Here is a 14,102-nt window from a genome sequence, read left to right as displayed (position 1 = left end):
AGGAGATTAGTTGCCCAGTGACAAATGGCCTCTTCTTTGGGCGACTAATCTCCCGGAAATGCATTCCCGCTGGCTAGAATGTAAATCGCCTGATGGATGTCACTCGGATCTCTTCGGCTTTCTGAAGATGCAGAAGTTTCCTCGTGAGGCAACTTTGGGCGACTTCGGAAAAAAAGCGTTCCGAGTGCCATCCCGCTGGCGATTTACGTTCTAGACGACTGGAAGGCATTTAGTGGAGATTAGTCGCCCGAAAAAGATGGATTTGTTGCTGATAGCCACGTCTGCCACCACCCCTACTGATCCTTTAATATACCAATGTATTTTCCATGTGGATAGAAAGAAGTTAAGTACACAACATACAAGGCATTTGATCACTGGCAAAGCTCAAATATATAAACCACATCCTTTGTTAAAAACCAAAATCAAAGTTAAACTGCATAAAGCAAAAACAATTGGAAAACCTAAAACAACGTATATATTAATTGAACCAGGCATATAGCTGTAGAATAGATGTTAAATGCAATCCAACATTACCTTAAGTATTGTTCTTAGAAACTAGGGATGCAACGAATCCACTATTTTTGATTCGGCCGAACCCCCGAATACTTTGCTATAGATTCGACCGAATACCGAACCGAATCCGAACCCTAATTTGTATATGCAAATTAGGGATGGGAAGGGGAAGACATTTTTTACTTCCTTGTTTTGTGACAAAAAGTCTCACGATTTCCCTCCTTGACGCTAATTTGCATATGCAAATTAGGATTCGCTTCGGCTGGGTAGAAGGATTCGGCCGAATCCTGGATTCGGTGCATCCCTATTAGAAACAGAATTGCTTCGGCCTTCATAAAAGCTCTTACATCTGATTTATTTTCACTGCTTAGATTTAAAGTTTTTAGGAGTCGGAGATGGTACATTTTTGGTAGCGATGCACCGAATCCTGAAAACCGTTTTTCAGCAGGATTGGCGATGGAAGGGAAATCACGTGACTTTTCCTCACAAAATAAGGCAGTAAAAACATGTTTTCACACTTTTTCCTTTCTAACACCTAATTTGCATGTGCAAATTAGGATTCGGATTGGGTTGAGTATTCGGCCGAATCTTTCACAAAGGATTCAGCTGAATTCCAAATAGTGGATTTTGGTACCAACTCTTGACTCCAGGTACCCAAAATTGCTGTAGTTCCTTCCTCATGGGCAGTGCACAGGAAAACAGCCCTCATACCATTGAGTTTTGTTGTTCCAAGTGCAGTTTATTAGCTGATAGTAAGTCTTCAACTCATTTATATTATACAATGTAATAGGTTATACATTACTACGGTCATTTTCTGGCTAAAGTAACCTATGCACTGCTGGAGCAGCCCTGGGGATGAATGTCCAAACTCCCCTACCAACAGCCTGGAAATAGTTCAACCTAAATAATGCAATGTATTAGTAATGCTGTATATAGCAAGGACAGAACAAGGCCTTATCTTTGGATCAGTGTAGCTGAAGTATAGCCAAGCCATTTGTGCTGCTAATAATCATGAGTGTCGGAGCAGAACCTTGAGCTGCACAGTTCTTTACGTGCCATTTATTATATCAGTTGGCTGCACATAGGCAGTCCTGACACAGCATGATAAAGCATGGCCGTGCATCCAAACGACTCACAGGGATATTAAGAAAGAAAAGGAGCATAATGGAGCAGAAAGGGCGCTAAACTAACATTTATTGGGGACTGGAAGACTCCCCCTGCTTTCAGTATGATTTCAATATGATATATGATGAAATAGCAAGTGGAGAGCTTGAGTGAATACCCCCTTTATCTTGAGTGAATACCCCTTTGTCTTGACTGAATACTCCCTTTATCTTGAGTGAATACCCCCTTTATCTTGAGTGAACACTCCCTTTATCTTGAGTGAACACTCCCTTTATCTTGAGTGAATACCCCCTTTATCTTGAGTGAATACTCCCTTTATCTTGATTGAATACTCCCTTTGTCTTGACTGAATACTCCCTTTGTCTTGAGTGAATACTCCCTTTGTCTTGACTGAATACTCCCTTTGTCTTGATTGAATACTCCCTTTATCTTGAGTGAATACCCCCTTTATCTTGAGTGAATTCTCCCTTTGTCTTGATTGAATACTCCCTTTGTCTTGACTGAATACTCCCTTTATCTTGAGTGAATTCTCCCTTTGTCTTGACTGAATACTCCCTTTGTCTTGATTGAATACTCCCTTTATCTTGAGTGAATACCCCCTTTATCTTGAGTGAATACTCCCTTTGTCTTGATTGAATACTCCCTTTATCTTGAGTGAATACCCCCTTTATCTTGAGTGAATTCTCCCTTTGTCTTGATTGAATACTCCCTTTGTCTTGATTGAATACTCCCTTTGTCTTGACTGAATACTCCCTTTATCTTGAGTGAATACTCCCTTTATCTTGAGTGAATACTCCCTTTATCTTGAGTGAATACCCCCTTTATCTTGAGTGAATTCTCCCTTTGTCTTGATTGAATACTCCCTTTGTCTTGATTGAATACTCCCTTTGTCTTGACTGAATACTCCCTTTATCTTGAGTGAATACTCCCTTTATCTTGAGTGAATACCCCCTTTATCTTGAGTGAATACTCCCTTTGTCTTGATTGAATACTCCCTTTATCTTGAGTGAATACCCCCTTTATCTTGAGTGAATACTCCCTTTGTCTTGATTGAATACTCCCTTTATCTTGAGTGAATACCCCCTTTATCTTGAGTGAATTCTCCCTTTGTCTTGATTGAATACTCCCTTTGTCTTGATTGAATACTCCCTTTGTCTTGACTGAATACTCCCTTTATCTTGAGTGAATACTCCCTTTGTCTTGATTGAATACTCCCTTTATCTTGAGTGAATACCCCCTTTATCTTGAGTGAATACCCCCTTTATCTTGATTGAATACTCCCTTTATCTTGAGTGAATACCCCCTTTATCTTGAGTGAATTCTCCCTTTGTCTTGATTGAATACTCCCTTTGTCTTGATTGAATACTCCCTTTGTCTTGACTGAATACTCCCTTTATCTTGAGTGAATACTCCCTTTATCTTGAGTGAATACTCCCTTTATCTTGACTGAATACTCCCTTTATCTTGAGTGAATACTCCCTTTGTCTTGAGTGAATACTCCCTTTGTCTTGACTGAATACTCCCTTTATCTTTTTTTTTTTTTTTTATAATCTCTTTTATTTTTCAAAAATAGATACATTGACAGAGGATAACGTAAATATCTTTTCCAGTATAGAACAGTGAAAGTAGAACACATCAGTACAATACTCCCTTTATCTTGAGTGAATACCCCCTTTATCTTGAGTGAATACTCCCTTTATCTTGAGTGAATACCTCCTTTATCTTGAGTGAATACCTCCTTTATCTTGAGTGAATACCCCCTTTATCTTGAGTGAATACTCCCTTTATCTTGAGTGAATACCCCCTTTATCTTGACTGAATACTCCCTTTATCTTGAGTGAATACTCCCTTTATCTTGAGTGAATACCTCCTTTATCTTGAGTGAATACCTCCTTTATCTTGAGTGAATACCCCCTTTATCTTGAGTGAATACTCTCTTTATCTTGAGTGAATACTCCCTTTATCTTGAGTGAATACCCTCTTTATCTTGAGGGAGTACTCGTCTTTATCTGGAGTGAGTATGCTTTTGCCTCAGCCTTGAGTAAGTACATCTTTAGTCTACTCCTGCCTCATTCTATTGAGTGAATGCCTTTCAATCAGCAAGGTCAAACAGTGAGGAATTGGACAGGAGGCTATAGTATAATGCTCGGTGTATCAGAACAACATCTCCCTCTGTCTGTAGCTCTGGGTACTGCACAGTTCAGAGAATGAGTCCATTTTTCTAGTGGATATTAGTATATAGAACTATAGTAATCTTTTCAGAGCAGAGCCTTCAAAATCCTCATTCATGCCATAACCCTCGTTTGTTATTGCAAAGCAACGCCTAACTTATAACTGAATTAATAGATACATGATGATGACTGATTTAGCTACTCACTGATCATGCCGATACTCCTTTAATTGATGGAATTGCTTTGATGATTAGAATAATGCCTCCATGTGTTTGGATGAGCAACGCCCAATACTCAGTGCTACCTGTGAATGTGGTAGGACAAGACTCCGTGTAGACGTGTAGGACATGCTGAGACATTGGTACCTGTTAATGTAATTCTGGCAGAGGCCTCGGAGTGATTAGAGCAATGCTCTGCTGCTCTCAGCCCCTCAACTTTCCATTACATTTTGTTTTCTCTCAGATTCTGGATATCAGGAGAAGTCCGTTCTGTTTAGTGGGAACGACTGTTCTGTTTGTTGGGCTCAGTCTGTGTCATGTTTGCCTGATGTCTGTCTGACTGGGGCAACTGGGATTCCTTCCAGCTACATCCTCACGTCAAGCCAAATTCCTCCGCTGGATCTTTTTCAGGCGTGTTCCAAAACAATAGATAAAAACCCTTTAATTTGAATCAGCCATTTGAGTATCAGCACTGACACTTCTTTGTACGAGTGAATGACTGTAAAATATAAAGGTGGTAGTGATATTCCATGTTTTTTAATTTGAGTTTTCTGTAATTGAAAGGAAAAAAATCTATTTGCCTGTATGAATGGGGATGAAATATGGGTTCCCGTATACAGCAGCCTTGTTTAAGAATTAATTTATAGTGATTTTCTATCACTTCCACATACAGGAGCCCCCTGCAACTCTTCCATATGTCTGCGGCAACACTTTAAACTCACCACAGCTTCCGTCGAACTCTACAACTTCCATCTCTGTGGCTGATACTTTGATACCCAAGTGATGTCAGGCATGTGCTGCATGTGCTGTGTTACAGTCCTTTATAGTTTAAAGGGATACTGTCATGGGAAAATGTGTTTTTTTTCTAAACGCATCAGTTAATAGTGACTGCACTGAAATCCGTTTCTAAAAAGAGTAAACCGATATTTTTATATTTAATTTTAAAATCAGACATGGCGCTAAACATATTGTCAGTTTCCCAGGTGCCCCCAGTCATATGACATATGTGCATTGATAAACTTCAGTCATTTTTTACTGCTGTACTGCAAATTGGAGTGATATCATCCCTCCCCCCGCAGCAGCCTAACAACAGAACAATGGGAAGGTAACTAGAGAGCAGCTCAAGATAACAGCTGCCCGGTAGATCTAAGAACAGCACTCAATAAATAAATCCAGGTCCCACTGCGACACATTCAGTTACATTGAGTAGGAGAAACAACAGCCTGCCAGAAAGCAGTTCCATCCTAAAGTGCTGGCTCTTTCTGAAAGCACATGACCAATTAAATGAGATGCATCTACACACCAATGTTACAACTAAAAAATACACTTGCTGGTTCAGGAATATAGAATTATTTACAGTGTAAACAGTGTCATTTAGAAATAAAAACGACAACATAAAAATCTGAATCCCTTTAAGTTCTGCCCTTGGGTTTTCCCACTTGATATAGAAAGACTGAAGCCAAATAGCGGTGCTGCCCGTAGTGCAGGTTCCAGCGCATGCCTGACATCACCAGGAGAAGCAGCTGCCTCCATCAGCCACTGGCAGAATTTAATTAAGTCTCCATAAGGATGCTGTAATGGGAATAGCTTTTGCAATAGAGCCAACAAAAAAAATTAAAGTTGCCCTTTAAATGGCTTTTATTATATCTCTGTACAACAGCAGCACAATGTTCTGCAGGCTTTTTCTACAAAAAAAGAGCTTCGAAACATTTAAAGCATTCATTGGAGGTCCAAGCTTTGCCCAGGACCCCCTTTATGTGCCCATAATCTGTAAGTTTGCTTGTTTGGCTAGTTTGCCAAACAAGTGAATCTTCCCTCCGACAGGCCCACCTTGAGTAGACGATTTCATGGCAATGCGATCGCAGTAGGGGATAAGAAAAGTCGGAGTAAGGAACGCATCAGTGAGGCGATGTCCTCGATCCGACAGAAAAATCAGACCTCGGAAGATTTTTGGCCAAATATTGATCGGGGGGGCCTGTCACAGGGCCCTATTCATGTGCACATAAACTGCCGAAATGGACTAAAGGACCCGAATCTGCTGCTCGTGTATGGCCACCTTTAGTTTATAGCAGGGGTCCCCAACCTTTTTTACCCATGAGCCACATACAAATGTGAAAAGCATGAATAATGTCCCCGGCAATGACAAATAAGGGCTGTGATTGGCTATTTTATAGCCCCTATGTGGACTGGCAGCCTACAGGAGGGTCTGTTTGGCAGTACTCTATAATGAAGGCGCACACGTCGGTAAACTTCTTTGGATAGAGTCAACATGTAGAGAGAACTGTATAAAATATTTTCCTTTATTAGTGAACCTCATTAAAATCACAAAATCCAGAAGTGCAAGGCAGGGGAGTGCATGGCTCTGTTTGACAGTACACCTGGTTTTTATACAACCAAAACTTGCCTCCAAGCCTGGAATTCAAAAATAAGCTCCTGTTTTGAGGCCACTGCGAGCAACATCCAAGGGGTCGGGGAGTAACATGTTGTTCATGAGCCACTGGTTGGGGATCACTGGTTCAATGCTAGGTTACAGATATAGGGGGGAAATGATGTCAGTCTTACACCCATAGTTCAGATAATGTGTAGGGCAAGAGAGTTTTTATACATAACTATGACATGGAGAGAGTCAGAGTAAAATATGGTGGGGGCTTCAAAGACATTGAAGAAGAGAGAAGCCAATGTAGTTAGTCTTCATTCAGGGCAGTGCAGAACCATGTCTCAGTAAAAGGAATTGGAGATTAAGAAGTTAAGAAGTCGTGAATTGCAGTGAGCTTATTTCAGTTGTATCTAAACATTCATTTTGAATACTTCCAGGACCGTGTCTCAGCCAATGAGGATCATTATTATTTATTATTATTAACGTATTTATAGAGCGCCAACATATTCTAGCGCTGTAAAGTAAGTGTGTTTATACAACTAAATCACATGAATTAAATACGTAGAACATATGGAGTTACATACATCACAGCCGATACAGGTACAAAAGGTGAGGAAGGCTCTGTGCAAAAGAGCTTACAATCTAAAGGGAAGGGAGTAAGACACAAGGAATTGGATTGGGCATTCTTTGTTTTGTTTCTATATTCTCCATTTGTATTACGGTACTATTTTGTATCCAGTCTGTTTGCTGTCTTTTTCTAAATATGTTCCACACTCATTTCTTCTTAGAAACTTAAATACCTACATTTTTCCCTCCCCCCAGATTTTGAAAAATATTACATGGTACACAGAGCGGGTGCTGACTGAAATTTCCTTGGGAAGTCTCCTTATATTAGTGGTGATCCGAACCATCCAGTTCAACATGACAAGAACCAGGGTGAGGCTTTCTCTTCCTAATTTTGGGCGTAATTTTGTGTTTTAGCATTATAGTCATGGTTGTTCACCTTTAAAGTAACCTTTTAGTATGTTATAGAATGGCTAACTCTAAGCAACTTTTTAATTGGTCTTCATTTTTTATTTTCTTATAGATTTTGGATTATTTGCCTTCCTTTTCTTACTCTTTCCAGCTTTCAAATGGGGGTCACTGACCCCATCTAAAAAACAAATGCTCTGTAAGGCTACAAATGTTTTGTTATTGTTACTTTTTATTACTCATATTTCTATTCAGCCCTCTCCTAACCATATTCCAGTCTCTTATTCAAATGAATACATAGTTGTTAGGTTAATTTGGACCCTAGCAACCAGATGGCCGACACTGCAAACTGTAGAGCTGCTGAATAAAAAGCTAAATAACTCAAAAACCACAAATAATAAAAAATGAAAACCAATTGCAAATTGTCTCGGAATTTCACTCTCTACATCATACTAAACGTTAATTTAAAGGTGGACAACCCCTTTAAGGGTAATGTAGATCAGAATGGACACAGACAGTACTGCAGAGTTTGGTTATTCCCTCCATATCCTTCTGATTTATAATTTTGATAAGAAATGTATTGTGAGTGTTTTGTGCTGTTGTGTTACATGAACAGAATGCAAAACAAAAAAAAGGGCAAGTTTGTTTAACTATGGGGCAATACCAGGGCTGAGTCGGTACATAAATCCTTCAACTCCAAATGTTCAGTTTATGGTACCTCTGACTTTGACTGTTGATTGAAAGAACACAATAAACAAGGCATTTAATCACTGCCAAAGCTCCAAAGCTATATGAAGATGGTGTCTGCTTTTGGGAACAAACAGGGGCGCCATTAGAAATCATGGGGCCCCGTACAGCAACATTTTCTGGTCCCCCTGGGCTCCCCCTGGGCCCCGCCCACCCCAGATCCCACCCACACCACAATTAAAAGACCACATAGACAGCAGCACTAAAAACGGTAACACCCCTCCACACACAAGTTATAAAATGCCACTGATGGTCTGGGCCCCCTTATAAGTTAAAAAAAATTGTGGCGTCATGTGCCCCTCATAAAAGTCGGGGGGAAAAAATGGTGGTCAGGGACTCCACAAGTTAAAAAAAAAATAATTGGAGACTAGGGTCCCCCAATAAGTAAAAAAAAAAAACATTGGTGCCAAGGCCTCCCATAAAAGATTTTTAAAAAAAACATTGGCGCCAGGGCCCCCTCCTTACAAGTTAAAAAGAAACATTGGGGCCCAGAGAATATTTTTTAAAAAAACATTGGTGGTAGGGGCCTATAGAGTATTAAAATTATACACTGGTGACCAGGGGTTTAAAAAATTTTTTTAAAAAAACTTATTGGTGTTCAGTAGAACTGAACTCGCGGCTTCAGGACTTCGGCTCCTTTCCTGGCTTCGGGACTTTGGCAGTTTGGGACTTCAGAGGCTCAGGCACCCCCCCCCCGGTACAATAGTAACCCCTGTGCCCCCCTGTTGCCGGCCCTGGGAACAAACCAAAGAACTCCTGGCTAGGAAGCTGACTCACTACCCTATTGGCTGTCCAAGTAATTTGCAAAATGATTGAGGATACTATTCAAGTCTGGGTCTAAATGTTTAACTAAGCTTATGTCATTGTGGCTTTTTTATGTTATTTATTAAAGAAACTACAAAACATTGATTAAACCTAAAGTTTAAACAAAAGACAAGGGTAAAATAGCTCAGCGGGAAACAGCTACAGCCACACACTGGGCTTTATTCTTACAGCAGAGAAGTACTTTACTATGGTTATTACCTGTGAAATAGGACATGGAAACCTATAGCATTTGTTTCCCATTACAATTTAAAAGTATTAGGAGTAGGAGTTCGTACATTTCTGCAGGCTCCGACTCCAGGTACCCAAAATTGCTTCTGACTCCACAGCTCCGGTCAATACTCACCCACGTGCTATAGCAGCCCAATCGGAACAGCTTATTGGTAAGGGGGGCAATACACACCCACGTTCCTTAGGAGCCCAATGGGGAGGTCTTTTAGTTAATGGGGGCAAGACACACCTCTGTTCCTTAGGAGCCCAATGGGAAGGGTTTATAGCTTAGGAGGCCATTACACACCCATGTCCCTTAGTCACTGTAAGGAATAGTCACCTCTCTGGTCCTCTTCAGCAAGATGGTGGTTCCGGTTCCCTTTGACAAGATGGCGGCCTCCAAAGTTTCCCTCGTGGCGGCATCCGTTTGGTGTGAAAACTGGCCTATTTAAGGCGCCAGAACATTTCAGACCTTGCCCAAATATAGGTTCCTGGGTGTGATCTTTGCTTAATACTTTGATTCTTGTTATTGACCTCAGACTGTTAATCAGATTACAAACCTTACTCTGCCTGCATTGACCCCTTGCCTGGACTTTGTTTACTCTTTTGCCTAATCCTTCTGATACCACAAACTCTATTGAACTCTAAGCTTCCTCCTTGGTCCGTAAAACTCCAACAGAGCCTTCGGGCCCTGACAAGAAACCCAATTGGAAGGGCTTATAGGTAAGGGGGCAGTACACACCCATGTCCCTTAGGAGCCCAATGGGAAGGGCTTATATGTAAGGGAGACAATACACACCTATGTCCTTAGGCAAACTCATGGGTGAGGGTTGTGTTCCAGTCCGTATATCTAAATCCCATTGTATTCTTGCTATTAGCTCTCACTGTTCTAGGGTGGGGCACTGACTTTTAGAGCCAATAATTGCATGTCATTGATTTGTTATCTGCATTGTTCCCTGATGTGACACACTCATTTCTGTAACCTTTTCTCCTCACAGTATTAGACCCACTGTAATATAAAGTGCACTGACTATAGCACCATGTCATGCAGCACTCTGTATCTATGTCACTGACAAACACACACGTTCTTATTCTACTGATTCTTCCACAGTGGCTACTGTTGGTCACGAGCTCTGACTCTCAGATCAACTTGATGCCAGAGACAATGGCCAGTGAATTGCTGGAATTTGCAGCCATAGTGACATCAGACTTCTTTGTGTATTTAATTACAATAAAAATCCTTTTTGCTCGTTTAAAACTGGAGACTGAATATGGAAAATAATAAAAAGTCATTAATTGTAGTCTTGTTACAAGATGAACCCATTCCCGAATCCTCTGAGCCATTCAAGATCACCGACACTGATGCAGAGGGGCTCCTGACCACTAAACTCAAACCTACATTATTATCTCTCTTTCTCTAGACATTCTCTCTTTCTCTAGACATTCTCTCTTTCTACAGACATTCTCTCTTTCTACAGACATTCTCTCTTTGTACAGACATTCTCTCTTTCTACAGACATTCTCTCTTTGTACAGACATTCTCTCTTTCTCTATATATTCTCTTTTTCTACAGACATTCTCTCTTTCTCTATATATTCTCTTTCTCTAGACATTCTCTCTTTCTACAGACATTCTCTCTTTCTCTATATATTCTCTCTTTCTCTAGACATTCTCTCTTTCTACAGACATTCTCTCTTTCTACAGACATTCTCTCTTTCTCTATATATTCTCTCTTTCTCTAGACATTCTCTCTTTCTCTAGACATTCTCTCTTTCTCTAGAAAATTTATTTTTCTATAGACATTCTCTCTGTCTCTAGACATTCTCTATTTATCTAGATATTCTATCTTTCTCTAGAAATTCTCTCTTTCTCTAGATATTCTCTCTTTCTCTAGACATTCTCTCTTTCTCTAGATATTCTCTCTTTCTATAGAAATTCTCTTTTTCTCTAAACATTCTCTATTTCTCTAGACATTCTCTTTTTCTCTAAACATTCTCTTTTTCTCTAGACAGTCTCTTTTTCTCTAGACATACTCTCTTCCTATAGACATTTTCTTTCTCTAGATATTCTCTCTTCCTCTAGACATTCTCATTCTCTAGACATTCTCTCTTTCTCTAGACATTCTCTCTTTCTCTAGATATTCTTTTTTTCTCTTGACAGTCTTTTTCTGTAGACATTCTCTCTTTCTAAAGACATTCTCCCATTTTTATAGACATTCTCTTTTTCTCTAGACATTCTCTCTTTCTATAGACATTCTCTTTTTCTCTAGACAGTCTATTTTTCTCTAGACATACTCTCTTTCTACAGACATTCTCCCTTTCTATAGACATTCTCTTTTTCTCTAGACATTCTCCCGTTCTATAGACATTCTCTTTTTCTCTAGACATTCTCTCTTTCTCTACACTCTCTCTTCCTTTAGACATTCTCTTTCTCTAGATATTTTCGCTTCCTCTAGACAGTCTCTCTTTCTCTAGACATTCTCTCTTTCTCTAGACAGTCTCTCTTTCTCTAGACAGTCTCTCTTTCTATAGACATTCTCCTTTTCTCTAGACATTAACACTTTCTCTAGACAGTCTCTCTTTCTCTAGACATTCCCTTTTTCTAACAATATTTTCTCTTTCTATAGACATTCCCTCTTTCTCTACACATTCTCTTTTTCTATAGACATTCCCTCTTTCTCTACACATTCTCTTTTTCTATAGACATTCCCTCTTTCTCTACACATTTTCTGGAATAAAAAAGGTTTCCTCTTGGCTAAACTCGTGTATGTGTTTTGGATGGCTATACTGCACATTAGAACACATTACTTGGCCGCTATTCGGCTGTCACATAGCAACATAGCTGTGCATGAATAAAAACGACATCACTCAGACTCACCCCTCCTCTTATAACATTCTTATGTAGCGTCTTGTTGTTCCAAAATAAGGCTAAAAAGCTTTTTACTCAACATCATTCCAGTTTTAAAGGTGGAAATATTTCACAAAGAATTAGGGATTCAGTGAATCCTAAAATACTGGAATATATATATATACAGTATATATATATTTGGCACCCCAGGAACATTTTTCATGCTTGTGTTGCTCCCCAACTCCTTTTATTTCTGAAAGTTGCTCACGGGTTCAAAAGGTTGGGGATCCCTGTCTTAGACCATCGTATTTTACTGAGTCACAGGAAAAAAATCGGTGATAATGTATGCACCAAGCTTTAACTCCTAAAAAAACCTAAATGCCCTTTCTACCCATTTTTGCAGGACAAATACCTCCATACTAATTGCTTGGCAGCCCTGGCCAACATGTCGGCTCAGTTTCGCTCACTTCATCAGTACGCGGCCCAACGGATAATCAGGTAATTGTACAATGCACCAGAAACATGAATTGTATCTATGTGAAATGAAAGATTGCGAATATTTTTTTTTTTAATTTTAGATTTTATTCCTGAGAGTGGCCTGGCACATACTATTTCCCAGCATGCCCTCTGCATTTGTATTTGTTCCTGTATATGCTTTTTTTTCTTCTTGCACTGGTATTTATGAAGGCACCATAAAGTCAAAGGAGAAGTAAATATCCAGAAACTGTTATTTTTGCAGCACAGCCCCAAATTACAGGCTATAGAAGAGATTGCATGTAACTGAAATGAATGGGGTGTAGACTAAGGCAGCAGGTGGTAGTGGGGAGTAGTTTTGGGGGTTCTATGGGTGTAATGCTGCACATTAAACATGGGGCAACAACCAAGCCGAGGCGGGAACCAACAGGCTCAGTTTTTTGGGGAGTGTTGTAAAAGCAATTTACAGGTAATTGTAAGAGCTGAAATCCTCACTCTTAATAATTTGAGCAGTTTTATTGCAGTAGAAGGCAGTAGCTTTCTGTCTACATCAGGAGTCCCCAACCTTTTTCACCCGTGAGCAACATTCAGATTTAAAAAGAGTTGGGGAGCAACACAAGCACAAAAATGTTCCTGGGTGGTGCCAAATAAGGGCTGTGATTGGCTATTGGTAGCCCCTATGTAGACTGACAGCCTACAGGAGGGTCTGTTTGGCAGTACATCTGGTTTTTATACAACCAAAACTTGCCTCCAAGCCAGGAATTTAAAAACAAGCACCTGCTTTGAGGCCACTGAGAGCAACATCCAAGGGGTTGGAGAGCAACATGTTGCTCACGAGCTACTGGTTGGGGATCACTGGTCTACATGATCTACATGCCCAATAGGGTGTTGCACCTCCCCCTTTTGGGCTACCCCACCTTTGTGACCACCACCCTAGAGGCTCCCCCCACCAGTAACATAACTAATGAGGGTCGGGCCTGGGCTGTGCAGGCTGTGCAGACGGGCCCCCCACCCCCTTTTACATCTGCATGAGCATCCAGTGGGCCCCGAGGGGGTGCAGGCTCAGGTGCCATCGGTAGTTAAGCCCCTGCCCCCCATCTCTGTGACCACCACCCTAGAGGCCCTCAGCCACAACCCCTCTCCAGACCTCCACACATACCTGTGCTGTAGTTGTGGCAGCAATTGGGATTGAGTCAGTGGGGCCCACCAGGTTTTTGCCTTCTGACCCTGCTAAAAATACATGAATTATGAGCCATAAATGACATTGTACTACACTCTTCAGTCTTCACTAGCTTGTTGCTGGCCTTTAAATGATGGCAGATTAAAGGAGAACTAAACCCTTAATATGAATGTGGCTAAAATGGCATATTTTATATAGTGAACTTATTGCACGAGGCTAAAGTTTCAGCTTGTCAATAGCAGCAATGATCCAGGACTTCAAACTTGTCACAGGGGGTCACCATCTTGGAAAGTGTCTGTGACACTCACATGCTCAGTGGGCTCTGATTGGCTGTTGAGAAGCTAAGCTTAGGGCTCGTCACTAATTATCCAGCAGAAAATGAGCTTCCCTGGCTGTAATATAAGCTGATGCTACAGGTTTGCTGATTATTAAATTCTGATGCTAAT

At 40.5% G+C, this 14,102-nt stretch overlaps 1 protein-coding gene across 2 annotated transcripts in view; it reads left to right on the top strand.

Moving 5' to 3' along the window:
- dym.L (dymeclin L homeolog) overlaps positions 1-14,102 on the top strand; it is a 256,941-nt gene that overhangs the window by 122,919 nt on the left and 119,920 nt on the right. For both annotated transcript variants that reach the window (XM_041581086.1, NM_001093588.1), the window contains 2 exon segments: positions 7,227-7,340; positions 12,406-12,500. In XM_041581086.1, coding sequence (XP_041437020.1) covers positions 7,227-7,340; positions 12,406-12,500 — 209 coding nt within the window.

This window comes from Xenopus laevis, chromosome 1L (genome assembly GCF_017654675.1).
Source record: "Xenopus laevis strain J_2021 chromosome 1L, Xenopus_laevis_v10.1, whole genome shotgun sequence".
NCBI classification, from domain to species: Eukaryota; Metazoa; Chordata; class Amphibia; order Anura; family Pipidae; genus Xenopus; species Xenopus laevis.
Note: the sequence above shows the minus strand (reverse complement) of the source record. Positions and strands in the feature narration are given on the sequence as shown.